At 47.7% G+C, this 18203-nt stretch overlaps 1 protein-coding gene across 8 annotated transcripts in view; it reads left to right on the forward strand.

Moving 5' to 3' along the window:
• Positions 1–18203, forward strand: part of RYR1 (ryanodine receptor 1) — a 1068376-nt gene that overhangs the window by 386983 nt on the left and 663190 nt on the right. For all 8 annotated transcript variants that reach the window (XM_069206982.1, XM_069206985.1, XM_069206986.1 and 5 more), the window contains exons 37-38: positions 2342–2453; positions 3143–3286. In XM_069206982.1, coding sequence (XP_069063083.1) covers positions 2342–2453; positions 3143–3286 — 256 coding nt within the window. The remainder of the gene's footprint in view (positions 1–2341; positions 2454–3142; positions 3287–18203) is intronic.

Here is an 18203-nt window from a genome sequence, read left to right on the forward strand (position 1 = left end):
ATGGAACATTTCCAAGCTGAAAGATGGGTTTCAGCCATACTTTCATCAGGCATTGCCTTCTTGATTCTGAGGTCTCCAGGAATTACCTTTTTGCCAGATCCATGTTGCCTGACGTCCTGGTTTGATCATGTCCTTGCAGATAGTAATTGGTTATTGATTCAAGAGGTGAGGAATCTGCAGCTAGAAGCATCCACCAGAAGAACAAGTTATTTGCCTTTGGTACATTGTTTCTACTCTGTGCATGCTGTACCTGCAGATTCCTCAAACAAACCTACATCTTCCCCATTCTGAGGAATAGTATTGCCTTTTTTCTAAAGTACCAGGTTAGTTTTTTGCTCACTGCATTTTTGGTGAGTCTGGGTAGTCTCATCTTCACCTCTGAGGTCCTAGAAAAAAGGACTGGAAGTTGACATCAGCGTATATGGTACTTTACGCATATGTCCAGGGAAGATCCTGGCATAAGGTCAGAGCTATGGTGGTAACTATTGGTAGAGAACTGTTTTAACATTGCCCGTTCCATTCTGGGAGGAGATTCAAGAGGTGAGGTAGTTTGCAGGAGTTTAAAATGTTCTTTATGAATTCAGTAACTACTCCTCAGCACTGAAGATTCTCTGAGAACATTCATTCATTAGACAGCCTAAATGTATTCAAATGTTTGTATGTCAGCCCTACAGGACATTATGGGCCTCATTTCAACCTCAGCGGTCTTTGCCGTGCTGAAGACCGCCAGTGCAGGCGGTTTTCCGCACAGCATATCATGACGGCTGGCAGCCCTCCGCCCTTTTCCGGAAGGAGAGCCGCCAGCAGCCATACTGGCGATCGGCGGTGAAGTGGAGGCTGCTCCACCGCCATGTCACCAGAACACCGCCCATCGAATCACAACCCATGATTCGGTGTGACGGTGTTCTGGTAACGGGGAGCTGGCGGTGGAGCAGCCCCCATGGATCCCGTTCTCTCCCGGAGGATCACCGGACCAGGTAAGGTGATCGTCCGTTAGGGGAGGCGGGTGGGGGGGCTGTTGTGTGCATGCATGGGGGTGTGCGTGTGAGTGTGTAGAGGGGGTGTGTGACTGCGTGTATGCATGCGGGGGTGTGTTGTGTGTATGGAAGATGTGTGCGAGAATGTCTGTGTGTATGTCTGTGTGTATGTGTGCGTGTATGTGTAGTTGTGTGAGTGTGCGTGTAGGGGGTGTGTGTGTGTCAATGTTGGGGGTTGTGTGTGTGGGGAGGGGGGTCCTACCACCTTTGGGAGGAGGTAGGGGGGTCGTGGGTTTGGGGGGAGGACTCTGGGGAGAGAGGTGGGGGAGACCCCTATCAGTGCCAGGGAATGTATTCCCTGGCATTGATAGTGCCTACCGCCATGGATTGCGTGGCGGTACAGAACCCCACGAAATCCATGGTGGTATGCGGGGTCGTGATACCGCTGGCGGTGTGGTGACGGACGCCGGGCTGGAGCCCGAAGTAAAGACTTACCACCCTGGCGGTCGGAGTTGCGGTTTTGCATGGCGGTCACCTCCATGCTTGTAATTCCAATTTTTTTCCCGCCAGCCTGTTTGCGGTATTACCACCACTTCTCCACCGACCGCCAGGGTTGTAATGAGGGCCTATGTATCTGTAAATGTTCAATGTATTTGAGAGACCAAAATTGCTGAGGAATCTTATAGCCTATACAAAAATTGTAATGTATTTTGGTGTCTTGAAGATAATTGTACTCCTCAGAGATCCAGTCTGACCAATAATAGGTTTGACCAATTAACATAGAGCATGATATCAGCTAAGCTTATTGGTGAATATTTGCTGAATTCTCAAATACTGAAGGATTATAGATCCGAAACCTCCTGACTACACCTGTGGACCTAACAGCACATAAGAGCTTCTCAAGGCAGGCAAAACAGGAAGGTTGGAGTCTGTGTGAAGCAACGTAAATAAAAAGGGCACAAATGTAAAGAAATCCATGCCAGTGTTCTTCCTGTATGTACATTAAGAAGCTGGTATTCACTTGTGAACCCGCAGTTATTCACCAATGAATACTTGCATGGATATGTCCTAATTCTAATGTAATTCTTGAGAAACCACATGCTAATGGGACACACAGAGTACAGTGTAGATAATGCAGATATTTCAACCTTTTTTATTTTTACATCCAGCACCATTTTGATAGTAGTATTGATGGCGACAAAGGCATGCTATGAACTAAAGTACTATAGGAAAGCTGTTCATATAGCAAGGCCAGCTCCTTTGTGAATTCTTCTTTTAACTGAAACTTCAGGATGCTCTTTGGAGATTTCATCATGATCGAGCTATTGCTCACTCTCTTCCTTGCTATCACACCCTCCTTTTAGATAAGTATTCTCGTGAACTTTAAGAACAACCCTGATGAAGAGGAATGCCCTGTGCCTGATGATATTCGTGAGGAGATGATAGCATTTCACAACGACTTGCTGGCGCACTGTGGTAAGCAATCTGCCATTCAGCTCACTACTAGTCCTGGACGAGGGTGCATGTTTGCTGCCTGTACCACTATTGTTGTGCTTTAACTCTTACATGCAGTATCTCCTTTTATTTCAGTACCAGAAGATAACACACCTCCTTTTATGCACTATAGCACCACCTACATTTCCTAACCTGAGAACCACATGAAGGTCAGCAAATTCACCACAGCATGTGGGGGCCTCGCATGTTTTTTTCTATGCAACAAAGTCCTGATCTGCACAACCTCACAAATACACATACACTTTACTGAGTTCAGCAGCAGCCCCTACAATTTAATTGTGGTACTTATCCCAACAGTTAACAGATGACTATCAAACAGCCCTCATATTCCAATTTTGAGACAATCCTGACCTTCAATCTGCTATTTTAGTGATGGCACTCACCCACTCCTCTGCTAATGCATCTCCATCATGGCTTCAATATCTCTAATAATTTGTATAGTGTGACCCGCATAACTATATTACTATATCCCAACCATGGCCTCCAAAACGTCAGGGAGCCCATAGCTAGCATTATTTATCCACCTCAAGTCTGAGGTGTGGCATTCCTATCTTTTTGGAATATAAATATTTGGAATTTGTTGTTTTCTTCCTTCCTTCTTGACTCTCTTGTGTTTATTTTTGGTATTGAGGTTTCTGCTTTTATTTCAGGCATTGAGATTGAGGGTGAGGAGGAAGAGGAAGAGGAAGACACCTCACTTCGTGGACGACTCATGAATCTTGTGGAGAAGGTGAAGAACCTCAGGGGCAAAAAAATAGAAGAGGAACCACAGCAGGAGGAAGAACCCAAACCCAGTGAGTATGAGGATAGACTAGGAGGGACAAGTCCTTAAACCCGAACTAACTGGCATGGAGCAGCCATAGGCAATGGACTCACTGTATATAATGACCGGGTGAGGATTCCTGCATGATTCCATGGTGCAAGGGGTAGGAAAACTGTTGCTCTGTGTACGTTACACATCTGAAGATTACACCCACTGTATTTGTGTTGTATAGCTCTTACTACCACTGTGTGGGGCACTGAAGCACTCGCTTACATGAATAGCAAACTACACCTGTAGGATATATGGTTAGAAGTGTGTTGTTTTTGTTTTGAAACTATATTGGAAGTGTCTTCTTGTGTGTAATGGCCGTGGAATGGGGTTATAGTGTTATGAGATGCAGCACCTCATGGTGTGATGGGTTAGGAAATGTGGGAAATCAGAAGGGTATAATTGTAATAAGGACTAAAACAGGTAGGTACACAGCAGAGCTGTACAATGTGTGTACACCTAAAATAAGGGGAGTAAATAGGAAGAACTTATCCATATGGCAACTTGGGTCAAAATGAGATGGTGTTGAATGAGTAAAGGGATGGCAAAAGGGCAAGATTTGGAACAGGTGATATGAACAGTAGCCATGCACTTTTGGAAAGGCAAAGATACTGCCTAGTACTAAACAAATACCCTTCATCAACGAGGAAGAAAGAGCAATCGAGACTGGCACTTGAGCAAGAACTACACATTTTTAAAAGGTCCAGATTCCACCTACTCTTGTTAGGTCAAAGGTAGCCAACATTTTGAACAGGAGTTCATGTCTCAAGCCCCTTTCACAATATTAAAGGTTCCCAAAGATTGACAAATGCCAGCGGGAGGAGCACTGGTTGGTTCATGACTCAAACCCTAGCCAGCCTGGCACTCTGCACATGCGAGGGAGAGAGACAAAGCGCTTGGTCAAATGCTGCCCCGACCTTACAAGAGTAGATCGGCCTCCCTCATGTCACCCTTCTGTCCTCACTCCTCTATGTGAGCCTAAAACCTATCTTACATCCTCAAGACCTTTGCTCATTCCACCCAACATAAGGAGGTATCCTCTTGACTTTTTAGAATTTCCTCCCAGGTAACTTCCATTTTCATTGTCATTGAATGGCATCTCAGGGTAAAAAAAAGAGACAATGGGGCAATAGGAGATTTACCTACTTCCAGTATTTCAGCTAGACTAGCAACATGACACAGAATTGCTAGTTCTGGTTTTGTTCAGTATTAGCCCACCTCTTCTCTGGCATGTGAGCTCTGCAAAAAAGTTTTTATATTTGTTTCTATAAGTTAACTTCTCTCTCTGACCCCTACACATTCTCCGCCATTAACTCTGCGCTTACTTCTAGCAAATGTATCCATGCTAGCACTCCCAACTGAGACAAGGGGCTCCCTATTTTTGAATTCTAAAGATCCCTTTATTTTTGCTGCCTCCCACTTAAAATTGCACTCATTTCAGTGGAAGCCAATGAAGGAAAAATAAAGTCCTCTGCTTTGGGCAACTCATAATGAGGTCTAATGTGTATAATAGTGCCTCAGGGCTCATATAGGATATTTGTATGCATTGAGCTGTGCACTGTGCATACTGAAGTTGACAGCGATTGTGCACAAGACAGTGCTCTGATTGTGCTTAATGCATATCTCTCAGTCTCTGAAGAATTTCACAGTGCTGGGAAAAGTTTACACACTGCAAATCACAGTGCTAGACCAGTGGCCTCACCGGGCAAAGTCCTTATTTTATTTTAGGATCAATGAAGGATTTCACTGTGAATGGCAAGTACACGCACTGTGACTAATGTGCAACGCACAGTCTTTGTGGGATAGTCCGCATGTAGATTAGTGCACTTACTGCGTATAATACACATATCTGATAGAGACTTCTAGTTGCAGATTCCTTAACTTAGAATTTCCCTCAAGCATCAGACTGGATCTGGAGATTTTTCTTCCAGTTGTGCCCTTGTGTACCGTCAGGTAGGGTTGATCGACTCCGTGTGCGTCGTTGCATCATGGACGCCGTGATGATCGTTTTTTGACTTACTTTTTTAACCATTTTGTCAAATTCTTGACACTTTTTGGGTGATTTGAGGACGTCACGGAAGACCGTGTGACTCCTGTCACTGAATGATGTCAGTGATGGATCCCCTCCTTGTGTGTTTGTGGTGTCTGGAGTGCGACCACAATTCAAAATCGTGCTTCGAGTGCTGGGCCATGAACCTCAAGTGTTTTGAGGGAGCAGTCCCTAATGCTCATGGCGGCCAGCTGCTCGACTCTGCGTCCCTTCCAGTCCTGGTCAAGAGGGAGGTCAGGAGACCGCTTGTGGAGTTATGACCACTCTTCTTTGTCCCATTCAAGGTGCTCTGGACAAAGGGGTCACAAGAAGAAGAAGTTGAAGACGACCAAACATTCTTCAGGTTCGCCCTGTTGTTCGGATGATGCGACCCAGGGAGAGTGTCGACGCTGTAGGCCTCCGTCTTCGGAGCCTGTTTCTGGGCCGACTCCGCGCCTCCCCGAGTTTCCGGGAGCTGGAGCGAACCCTGGCCAACTTAAGGAACACTATGAGGCCCATGCCATTGGGCAGCATGATCCCCTGCAAAGCCTTTGGGCTCACTGGGGTCAGAGGGGTCCCCTTTGGGTTCCACGCCTGGGGTTTTGGCCCCAGCTCTGGGGGGCTCCACAGGATCCGTTGTTGGATACGTGCTGGCACCGGTTGTGCCAACGTGACCTCCTCGGCACCAACAAAGGAGTCAATGGTTCCGACGTCGGTTGGGCCCACAATCGATGCCGAGCCCATACTCATACTCAACTCCAACCTAGAGGCGGACCGATGTAGCTCTATGCTGATTCCGTTTTCGACACGGCCTACCAGGGTCCTGACCCTTATTCTTATGCGTATGGATACGGGAAAGTATAGAGGGGTCGCTGGACCCTTTAGAATTCCAGCTGGAAGACCCTGAAATGGACTGGACACAGGAATTGGGCGAGGCTAGTGGTCTGGATACCTCTCCTGACGCTGGCATGCTTTCTCCCCCTACCATAGCTACGGAGGAGGGAGCATCTATTGTGTTGAGAATGGCGGCTGAGGTCCTCAGACTTGAGCTACCTTCTGTGGCAGTCAGGACTAAATTCCTGACTGAGGTACTTCAGCCTGGGTCTTCCAGCTCAGAACACCTTCTACCTTGTAATGAAACCCAACTGATGTCCTTCAGGGTCCCTGGTCCAAACCCAGTACAGGGGCTCCTGTGAACAGGACGATCGCCCGCTGCCTGAGAACCTTGTCATTCAGGCTTTTTCTTCCTCAGTGCATTTCCATCAGCATCCCTGGATAGGCAATCAAGGAAACTGGATCAACTTGGGAAGAAAATGTTCTCTTCCTCCAGTCTGGCATTGCGGTCTGTGAACATCACATGCCTTTTGGGCCACTATTCTCATACCCTATGGTATACGGTTGCGCAGGGGCTGCCACAGGTCCTGGAGGAGATCCGTGCCATACTCTCCCAAGGTGTTGCTGTTGGGAGGGATGCAGCCAAGATCACTATACGTTGTGGGCTGGATATGACCGACTCACTTTGCAGATCAGTTGCTTTGACGGTGGCCTTACGGCACCACACCTAGGTGAGGACATCTGGCTTTTCGGGGGATGTCCAACAGTCACCCATGGACATGCCCTTCAATGGCACCCGTCTCTTTGGGGACAAAGTGGACTCAGCGCTCGAGTGCTTTAAGGAGTCCCGGGCTACAGCTCAGTCCTTTGGCCTCGTAGCTGCTCCTCGCTCCCTACAGTCCACTTTTCGCCCCATTCATGGCTACGGAAAGGGCGCCCAAACACATCCATTCCCATGCAGCCACCGTGCAGGGCATGCTGCACAACCTCTGTGTGGCTGTGGACACGGGATTCCACGTGCTCATGGATGAGGGAGCCAGCAGTAAGCCCAGTCCACCTCTGCCCTCCTATAGTCCCTAAACTTTCGTAGTCCGTTGCTTCATCCTGGACCAGTTTTTTCTGGTGTTCAGAAAGGACAAAGGCCCCCTCCCTCTGCTAGACCTCTGGTCCCTCAATCTGTTCCTCAAAAAGGAGAAGGTAAAACGGCTCACTCTGGCTCATGTTCTATCTGTAAAAAAGAAGTGATGGACGGAATGCTGAACAATGTCAAACATTCACCCCAGTACAGAGATCTGGGCCTAAATCCATTGTTTTTTTGCTACCCATGCCATTCCAGTTTGGACCCAGACATATGCAAATCTGTCTTTACCCTGCTCCCCATGGGAACAGTCCAGCCCAAATTGCCAAGCCAGGTCCTCCCTGGACTGGAAACAAGCATCCTGAGACCGGTTTCAGGGTATCACCCTTCATCAGCCAGGCTAGCTTGACTCCAGTGGCATGGGAAGCAAAGGGACCCACATCTGGGCATACCCTTCCCACTTAGGGAGTCAAATACAAAAAGAACAAGTGATGGACGGAATGCTGAACAATGTTCAGACATCTGGCCCTAAATCCATCGTTTTTTTGCTACCCATGCTATTCCAGTTTGTATCCAGCCAAATGCAAATCAGTTGTGACCCTGCTCCCCATGGGAACAGTCCAGCCTGAACCAGGGAGGACCTGGCCTGGCAGTTCGGGCTGGATTGTTCCCATGGGGAACGGGGTCAAGACTGATGTGCATATGGCTGGGTCCAAACTGGGGTGGCATGGTGAGCAAAAGAATTGATGGATTAAACCCTGATCTGTGACTGGGGGTGAATGTTTGATTGGTTGCACATTCCGTCCATTATTTTGTGTTTGTTTGCTCATGTCCTATCTGCCCAGGACCTTGTACACTGGATGCTAGCACTGGACTTGCAGGAAGCCTACTTTCACGTTCCCATCCTGCCTGCCCACAGACATTGCAAATTGTGGTAGATCACTAGTACTTTCAGTTCACTGTGCTACCCTTTGTCCTTACCAGTGCCCCTCAGGTGTTCACAAAAGGGATGGCGGTGGTCACAGCTCACCTTCGCAGGTTAGGGGTTTCAGTCTTCCCCTACTTCAATGACTGGCTGTTGAAGGCGGGCTCGCCCCAGGCTATTGTCTTCCACCTCCAGACTATGGCAAACCGCCTGCATTCGCAAGGGTTCACTATAAACATGCCAAAGTCACATCTGACTCGCTCTCAGATGCTCCCTTTCATCTGAGCTGTTCTGGACATAGTGGAGTTTCGGGCCTATCCTCCGGAAAAGCGAGTCCAGGATATTCAGGCTATGATACCAATGTTTCGGCCTCTATCCTGGGTTACGGTGAGAATGACTCTGAGGCTGCTGGGCCTCAAGGCCTCCTGCATCCTGGGCCTTGAGCTGCCTTTGGTGGCAGTCAGGGCTAACCTCCTGACAGAGGTGCTTCATCCTGGGGCTTCTTCTTCTGAACCCCTTTTGCCCTTTATTGAAGCCCTCACTGATGTCATGCTGAGGACTTGGTCCAAACCCAGCACAGGGGCTCCTGTGAACAGGACTATCACCCGCCGCCATAGCCCAACTCCAAATGACCCAGTGTTCCTGATGCAGCACCGACCCCGAGAGCTTGGTTATCGAGGACTCCACATCCCCAAGCGCATTCCCTTCTGCACCCCCACATAGGAAATCCAAGAGGCTGGATCAGCTTGGAAAGAAGATGTTTTCTTCCTCCTGTCTGGCATTCCGGTCAGTGAACACTGCATGCCTTTTGAGCCATTGCACCCATACCTTAGGAGACATGGTTGTGCAAGTGCTAGCTGCCAGAGGTCCCAGAGGAGGCCCTGGCCATTCTCTTCCAAGCTGTTGCTGACGGAGAGACACAGCTAACTTCACAATGTGATGTGGGCTGCATACGACTGACTCACTAGGCAGATCGGTTGCATCGACGGTGGCCTTAAAGACCCTGCTTGGTGGAGGACGTCTGGCTTTTCGGGGGGATGTCCAATCCACTCTTATGGACATGCCCTTTGATGGCATCCGTCTCTTCGGAGACAAAGCAGACGCGCGGTGCTCAAGTGCTTTAAGGAGTCCCAGGGTATGGCCAGGTCCTTGCAGCTGCCCTGCCCCCCCACTTCCCCACCTGCCTCTCAGTCAGTTTTTTCGCCCAGTCATGGCTACGGAAGGGGCATCCCACAACACCCGTTTCCCTCCAGCCACTGTGCCGCGTATGCTGCCTATCCTCTGCATGGCTGGGGATGTGGGATCCAACGTCCTTGTGGATCAGCGAGCCAGCGGTCTAGCCAATCCACTGCTCCTCCCCCCACATCCCCCCCCCCCCCGGCTGCCCCCAAACCTTCCTACTCTGATGCTTCCCCACCATGGACCAGTCGGAGGCAGGATTCGCCATTACCTGCCCTGCTGGCAGTCCATCATGTCAGACAGGTGGGTTTTGCAAATAGTTTGAAGGGGCTACTCACCTGGCACTTCTCCGCAAGGAGTTTATAGCTCTCTTAGCCGAGGGAGCCATAGGCAGGGGCCCTGTGCCAAAAGTAGGATGTGTTTGTTATTCCCTCAACTTTCTGGTCCCCAAAAAAGACAGGGACCTCCATCCTATCCTAGACCTCTGGTCCCTCAATCTTTTCCTCCGGAAGGAGAAGTTCATAATGATTACTCTGGCTCACATTCTATCTTCCCTGGACCCTGAAGACTGGTTGGCAGCGTTGGACCTTCAGGATGCTTATTTCCATATTCCCACCCTGCCTGCCCATAGACATTACTTGTGGTTTACGGTAGGCCATGAGCATTTTCAGTTTACAATGCTCCCCTATGGCCATACCAGCACCCTTTGGGTGTTCACCAAAGTGATGGCAGTGGGCGCAGCTCATCTGCGCAGGTCAGGGGTTTCAGTCTTCCCCTTCCTCGATGAGTGGCTGTTGAAGGGGGGCTCACCCCAAGACTACAGTGGACCTCCTGCATTCACTGGATTCACTATAAACATGCCAAAGTCACATCTGATTATCCAGTATTGAATCTTTCTTAAATTCACATGCCTGAATCTCTCCCGTCATCGACGTGGGGGTCCCACGGTATCCTAAAAATTAGTACATAGCAATAACCAAATTGACCGTAGAGCTTGTAATGCAAAACAGGCCCAAATCTGACAGGTTGTCAATGTCATTATATAAGATGGACCAAACTTGAATCACAGCCAATCAGATGACAGCACCCTCTAGAACACTCCCAAGAGAAGCTCCCTTCCTCAGATTTTCACCGCATGCCGAGTGTGAAGGGAGTCTCCCTGAGCTCTCCTCAGTTCTTTCCACAGTTTATTCTTCAGAGAAGGTTTGGATCTTCTTATTTCCAAACATTATGTCTGATTCTAAAGGCCTCTTTCATCCCTGCAAGACCTGTGGGAAAAAGAGAGTTCATGTGGATGGTCCACATAAAAACTGTGTTTATTGCCTTCATCCCACTCATAAGGCAAAGGACTGAAAGATCTGTTGTACTTTCCCACCAAAAACTCTGAGAGACAGAGAGGGAAGATTGTTATTGTGGCTACGGAAAACCAAAGATAAGAGGACATCATCTGATGAGGACATGACTCTGTGCCTAAATCCCATAAGAGGACTAGAACTCTTAAGGGAACTTCTGAGAGCAGGAAGTCCCTAAAAATGCATCATCACTCTAAGGAATCCAAAAATAGTAAAAGAGAAAAGCAACCCTCTTCAGAGGTAGCTTCCTCTGCTCCAGCTACTCCCTGTAAGCCTCTGAAACAAAAGGGGCACAAATCTCCAGTTCTTCTGTCATCAACAACAAAGTCACCATCGATGGCCACATCGTAGACGACTACCGTTGTCACTGTATCGTCGCCAAGACCATCAGCGTCGACAACAATGGTGACATTCTCCACGCTGGGGCCAATTTTGTCTGCGAGACCCTCAGAGACTTCCAAAACTTCACTGGATGCGTCATTGACGGTATCACCTCTAGTGATGCTTCCATCGTCAACACTGCCGTCGTCGACATTGCCACCGTCGACACTTTCATCGTCCACTCTCCCATTGACGTCGTCTTACTCATTGACACTTCCACCGTCGACGACGGAGGCGTCGACGTTGGAAGTGTCGACACTTTCATGGTCGACTGTACTATTGACTTCGTCTTCCTCATTGACACTTCCAACGTCGACGCCTCCGTCGTCGACGGTACCACTGTCGACGGTTCCTCCGTCTACAGTTCCATCGTCGATGATACCTTCGTCTACACTCCAGTCGACAAAGACAATGTCGACGAGCATCAAAATTAGAACCTACCACAAGCCTACCATGACGTATGCGATGAACATTTCACCTCTTCTTCCAAGACGTCTTTCAGATATAGAGGACTAGGATGAGGGAGGACCTTTCGGACAGGCTCATAGTCCCTCGGAGCTGCATGTGAAATATCAGGACGAGGAAAACGAATACTATGACAATCAGCCTCAACTCAACGTACTCAAAAGTACAAGAACACCACTATTATACGGACTACCATCGTCCGCAGAAGCAGGCGGTTATGCCTCGTTCACTTATAGAGGAGCTTCAGAGCATGCTGGCGGACTATAGACGTCGCTTTCCGCCACAGACAGAAGTACCACCATCTACTCCGCATAACACAACTTCTGTTCTGCTTCCAGACATGCCAGAATGATGCCACCTCCTCATGCTGTTCCTCCGCCTAGAGATGATCTTTCTACATTGGAGAACGAAACTAGGGAAGAGGGTGAATTACCATCTCAACATGATGAATGGCAGGATTATGTTATCCCTACCCCATCCCCACCTCAATATCCTACAGTAGACTCCCCTCCCGAAGATATTGGAGAGTTTCACTCGATTATGGAAAGAGCAGCAGAGAGGTTCCATTTACCCATTACAGTAAAGCATTCTGATTGCTTCTTGTATGACTTCAAGGATCAAGCACGAAAATCGATAAGATCAATTCCGATCATTGATCATTTATGGCAGGAGGTTGTCAGGATCCTGAAAAATCCTGCTAAGGTGCCAGCGGCCCTTCCACGGATCCATAAGAAAAACAGGGCTCTGGATGATTCTCCTGCATGTCTCACGGGCCATCCTTGGTCAGACTCTGTGATATCACAAGCTGCACAGAGGCGTTCTAAGAATCCAGCAGCCCCTATCTCAGTGCCACCTGACAGGGATGGTCGACGCCTTCGGACAATTGGAAAAAGGTTTTCTAGCATGTCAGCCGTTATGGTAAGAGCTGCTAATGCCCTAGTCATCTTAGCATGGCACGACAGGCAGATGTGGTCAGATATTAAGCCTTTCCTGGATCTCATCCCTGAGGAACAGAGGGAAGAAGTGAAGAGGATTTTACAGGAGGGGGAGCGCGCCTCTTCTGAGATTATTGATAACGCCATGGACATAGCCTCAACCGGATTTCTTTAATTGGCAGGCGCTGCCGTTCTGAGATGCCAAGGATGGTTGAAGGCCATTTCTTTTCGTCTGGAGGTACAAACAAAGGTCTTGGACATGGCATATGACAGAGACATGCTTTTTGGTAAGCATATAGATGAGGCTCTTCTTGCCATTAAAACTAACACTGATACCGCTAAGTCCTTTGGTTCTTAACAATATAGGAAACTGCCTTTCCGAGGGGTAAGGGGGTGTGGTTCTTCCTCCTACAGAGAATCATATTTCCGTTCTCAACAGTTTCAACCGTACCAACAATACAGACCGTCACAATTGTTTAGACAACCAACGACGGCTGGTTTCTCCTGGCAGGATGCCCGTCGAAAATCTTCTCATCAGCCCAGAGACACAGGTCGTAAAGAATGACCAGCTACTCTCCTATCCCAACACCAGGTAGGAGCAAACATAACCAGATATCTCCCAACACCAGGTAGGAGCAAACATAACCAGATATCTGCGCAATTGGAAGTCAAAAAGGAAGTCTAGTTGATGCTTCTCAAGGGAGCAATAGAAGAAGTTCCTATGGCTCAGAGAGAGGCAGTGGGTGTTATTCCCGTTTTTTCCTTGTGCAAAAGAAATCAGGGGAATGGAGACCTATTCTGGAGCTTCGGCATCTCAACAAGTACCTTTGCAAACAAACTTTCAGAATGATCACTCTTTCAGACATATTGAACCTCCTGAACAGCGGAGACTTTATGACATCTCTGGACCTGGAGGACGCTTATTTTCATATCCCCATCCATCCCAAGCATTGCAGATACCTCAGTTTCACAGTGGCTGGTACTCACTATCAGTTCTGAGTCCCAACCTTCGGACTCAGATCAGCTCCGCACATATTCACCAAGTGTCTGGCACCAGTAGCAGCTGCTGTCAGGCAACAGGGTCACCAGGTATTCCCATATCTGGACGACTGGCTCCTCAAGGCACCCACCAAACAACAAACTGTAGCAGCAACAAATGCTTGTATTGCACTTTAAAAAAAAAACTGGGTCTCACACTCAGTGTCAAAAAGTCCTGTACAACACCCACTCAGAGGATGATTTTTCTCGGAGCAATTCTGGACACGCAGATGAACAAAGCTTTCCTTACGCAGGAACGTCAGCATCGTCTAACATCCCTGGCACAAACAATATCAAAAAGAAGGTCCGTATTAAGTGTGGTGGTACAAGTCGCTCCTGGGTATGATATCTTCCACCATCAATCTGGTGCCACATGCGCATCTCAAAATGAGACCGTTACAAGAAGAATTGCAGGTTCAGTGGAACCAACCACAAAGTTCGTTCGAAGATCGCATTCTGGTAACACCAAAAATGATAAGGGCGTTGGTGGACTTGCCAGTCTCATCTTTCTCAAGATCTCACGTTTATTCCATTAGTCCCACAATTTATTATTACCTCCATGGAAGGTTGGAGAGGACATCTCCAAGATCTCCACGTTCAGGGAAAATGGTCAGATCTCCAAAGGCTTATGCATATCAACAGCCTAGAACTCAAACCCATTTTCTTCACATTGCAAGCGTTCCTTCCAAGGATAGAAGGTTTTCGAGTGCTGGTACGGACAGACAACACAACCAGCATGTATTATATAAACAAACGGCGAGGCACAAAGTCTTCAACACTTTCACAAGAAGCCCAGGATCTATGGGACTGGCTTACAAGACACTACATTTCTCTGACAACCGAGCATGTTCCAGGAGTGCGCGACCCACTAACGGACACGCTCAGCAGAACCCACAACAATTGTCACGAATGGGAGCTGAATCAAGTTCAGCTAGACAAAATTTTTGCGACTTGGGGGAAGCCAGCCCTAGACCTATTTGCAACGAACAACAACGCCAAATGACGATTTTACTCAAATCGGTCTCCCCTACCAAGGTCTTGGGGGAATGCCCTTTTGATGCAATGGTCTGGGATCTTTGCGTACGCTTTTCCCCCCATCCCATTGATCCCCAGGGTTATAGCCAAGATAAAGAGGGAACCATGTCGCCTAATACTAATCGCTCCCAAATGGCCCCAGCAATGCTGGTACAGGAAGCTTCTTCTGATATCGGAAACTGCACCAATTCTACATCCGGATCCGATGTCACTACACTTGCATGCATGGCTCATGAATTCCACGAGTTTCAGTATCTCAAAATAGACCCAGAATGCAGAGATATACTGTCTAAAGTTAGAGCAATCAGCACAAACAAAACGTATCGACTCAAATGTAGGAGGTTCTGTTGTTGGTGTCAGCGGCACAACCTACACCCTTTTGAGGCTTCTCCAGAGCAGATTCTACCATACCTGCTGCTATTGGCAAATCTGGGCTTATGCACTCTTCAGTTAAGGTGCATCTGGCAGCAATTTCGACATACAGGCATTCTTCGGATACGCCTCTCTTTGCTTGTCACATCTGATTAAGCAGTTCATAAGGGGTCTATTCAGAGTTTTTCCTTCAGTAATGTTACCTCCACCCGAGTGCTCTCTCAACTAATGAAGCCTCCGTTCGAACCCATACATAAAGCGGATCTTAAATTCCTCACTTGGAAGGTAGCTTTCCTTGTAGCGTTCACGTCCACCAGAAGGGTCAGTGAAATTCAAGCCTTCACAGTACAGCAGTGACAAAGGCAACAATAGCTAGATGGATATCGGCAACTATTCAATTCTGCCACTCTGCAGGAGGGAAACCCCTACAAAGGCGACCTACGGCGCATTCAACGAGAGCAGTTTCAACCTCTGTTGCTCTGTTTGATGGGGTGTTGCTGGATCAAATATGCAGTGGTGCTACTTGGAAGAGTACCCACTCCTTCGCGAAGTACTATTGCCTTCAGGCTACTCATAAGACAGATGCGGTTGTGGGCCAAGCAGTTCTCCGTCACCTGTTCCAGTAAAAGTGAGCCTCTTGGTAATGTAGAATTTTATTTTTTCTATTATTATTATTATTATTATTATTATCATTAGTAGTAGTAGTAGTAGTAGTATTGTTATTTTATATCTCTTGTTCTTGTATTAATCAGATTTTTCTCTTCAACTTCGACGTCTGTCCTTTTGCAATAGTCTTGATATCATTTGTATGCTTACTTACCTCTTTGTTTTTTTTTTTTTTAAAAGAGAGAGAAGAGATTTCATATGTATAAGTATATCAGCAGTAAAAGAGAAATGGAAAATGCAATGTTTTTTTCATTCCCTCCACCCATGTTAATGTTATGATACTGCTTGTTACTCTGATTCAAGCATGTGAATCTATGAAAGATCCAATACTGGATAAGAAATTAGTTACTTACCTGTAACTGCAGTTATCCAGTATTGGTATCTTTCATAGATTCACATGCGACCCACCCTCCTCCCCTTAGAGGCTCCCTTTTACTTACTCAGGTTATATTCTTCACTCTCATGCTGAAAATCTGAGGAAGGGAGCTTCTCTTTGGAGTGTTCTAGAGGGTGCTGTTGTCTGATTGGCTGTGATTCAAGTTTGGTCCATCTTATACAGTATAATAACATGGACAACCTGTCAAATTTGGGCCTGTTTTGCATTACAAACTCTGTGGTCAGTTTGGTTATTGCTATGTACTGCTTTTTAGGATACAGTGGGACTCCCACGTCGACAACGGGAGAGATTCAAGCATGTGAATCTATGAAAGATACCAATACTGGATAACTGCAGTTACAGGTAAGTAACTAATTTCTTTCTTCTCACATGCTTCCCTTCATTGGAGCTGTTCTGGACACGGTGCAGTTTTGGGCTTATCCTTCCGAGCGGCAAGTCTAGGATATTCAGGCTATGATACCAATGTCTCTGCCTCTTTCCTGGATTTCGGTGAGAATGACTCTGAGGGTGCTGGGCCTCATGTCCTCCAGCATCCTGTTGGTGACACATGTCAGATGGCATGTGCAGGCTCTGCAGTGGGGCCTGAAACAGTGGGTGCAGCATCAGGGGAACCTCTCTAACATGGTCCAGATCTCTGAGGGAACTGTGCAAGATCTGCAGTGTTGGCTTTTTAACCGTAATTGGGTCAGAGGCAGATCCTTCTCCCTTCCCCAACCAGATCTGACAGTAGCGACAGATGCGTCACTCCTGGGATGAGGCGGCTACATGGGAGAGGTGATGATCAGAGGTGCCTGGTCTCTGTCTCAGTTTTTGGAGCTCAGGGTGATCAGATTGGCATTGAAAGCATTTCTTCCCCTTCTCAAAGGGAACATAGTGCATGGACAAGCCAACAGCCATGTGGTATTGCAACAAGCAGGGCAGGTTGGGGTTGTGGACTGTTTGTCAGGAGGCTTTGTGCATCTGGACATGGCTGAAACATCAGGGCATTTCCCTGGTAGTTCAACACCCAGCGGGCTCTCTGAACACCAGAGCAGACAAACTCAGCCATCAATGCCCTGGTCGATCGCGAATGGTGTCTCCATCTGGGGGTGACGCGAGGTCTCTTTCAGCAGTGGGGAGAGCCTTGGTTAGATCTGTTTGCCTCCACAGAGAACACACAATGTTAGCACTTTTGCATGTTGAAGTTTCCAAGGTGGCACTCGCTTGGCTACGCTTTTTGTCTCAAGTGGCGCTCAGGCCTCCTCTACACCTTTTCACCCATAGCTCTCCTGCCCCGAGATCTCAAGAAGATCAAGAACGACCAGGCCCAAGTGATCCTTGTGGCACCGAACTACTCACAAAGAGTCTGGTATCTCAAGCTATTGCACATGGCCATCGATACTCCGATCAGAATGCCCCTTCGGGAAGATCTTCAGTTGCAGCAGCAGGTGAAAGTTCTCCACCCAAACCTGTCCAGTCTCCGCCTTCTTGCATGGAGATTGAGCGCCGTCAGTTGACAGCTTTTGACCTTCCACCAAAAGCCTGTGACGTTATCTTAGTAGCCAGTCGTCCCTCCACCAAAATGGTATACGCCTGTTGATTGAACCAATTTGTGGCATGGTGCGTAGACAAGTCTGTTTACCCCTTCTCTGCCCCTGTTTTCGAGGTCCTTTTGTTTATACTTTCTTTGGCCCAGCAGGGCTCTACTTTGGGCACCCTCAAAGGTTTTTTGTCGACTATCCCCACTTTTCTGAGATTACCTGACCAACTCTCTTTGTTTAAATCTATTGTTAGTAGATTCCTTAAGGGTCTTACCGATATGTTTCCTCCATCACCATTCATAATGCCCCAATGGGATTTGAATCTGTTTCTCACTTTCTTAATGTGTACTCCCTTCAAGCCGCTTCATAAAATGTCCACTCAGGCTTCTGACGTTGAAAGCAGCCTTCAATGTGGCCATCACATCTGCCCGTAGGATGAGTGAGCTGCAGGCATTGCCATCTAAGCCACCCTACTTTCCAACTATCCTGACAGTATTGCTTTGCACCAAGGCTTACTTTTTACTAAAAAAAGACCTGCCCATTGATGTAGGCCAATCCATCACCTTTCCTTCTTTTTATGCGCCTCCTCATCCTTTTCTAAGGAAGAGGAGAGACTCTACCACCTGGACCCAAAAAGATTGTTGATGTTCTACCTTGATCGTACCAAAGAGTTCCAGGTGGATGATCAACTCTT

The sequence above is a fragment of the Pleurodeles waltl genome, chromosome 9 (genome assembly GCF_031143425.1).
Source record: "Pleurodeles waltl isolate 20211129_DDA chromosome 9, aPleWal1.hap1.20221129, whole genome shotgun sequence".
Taxonomy (NCBI): domain Eukaryota; kingdom Metazoa; phylum Chordata; class Amphibia; order Caudata; family Salamandridae; genus Pleurodeles; species Pleurodeles waltl.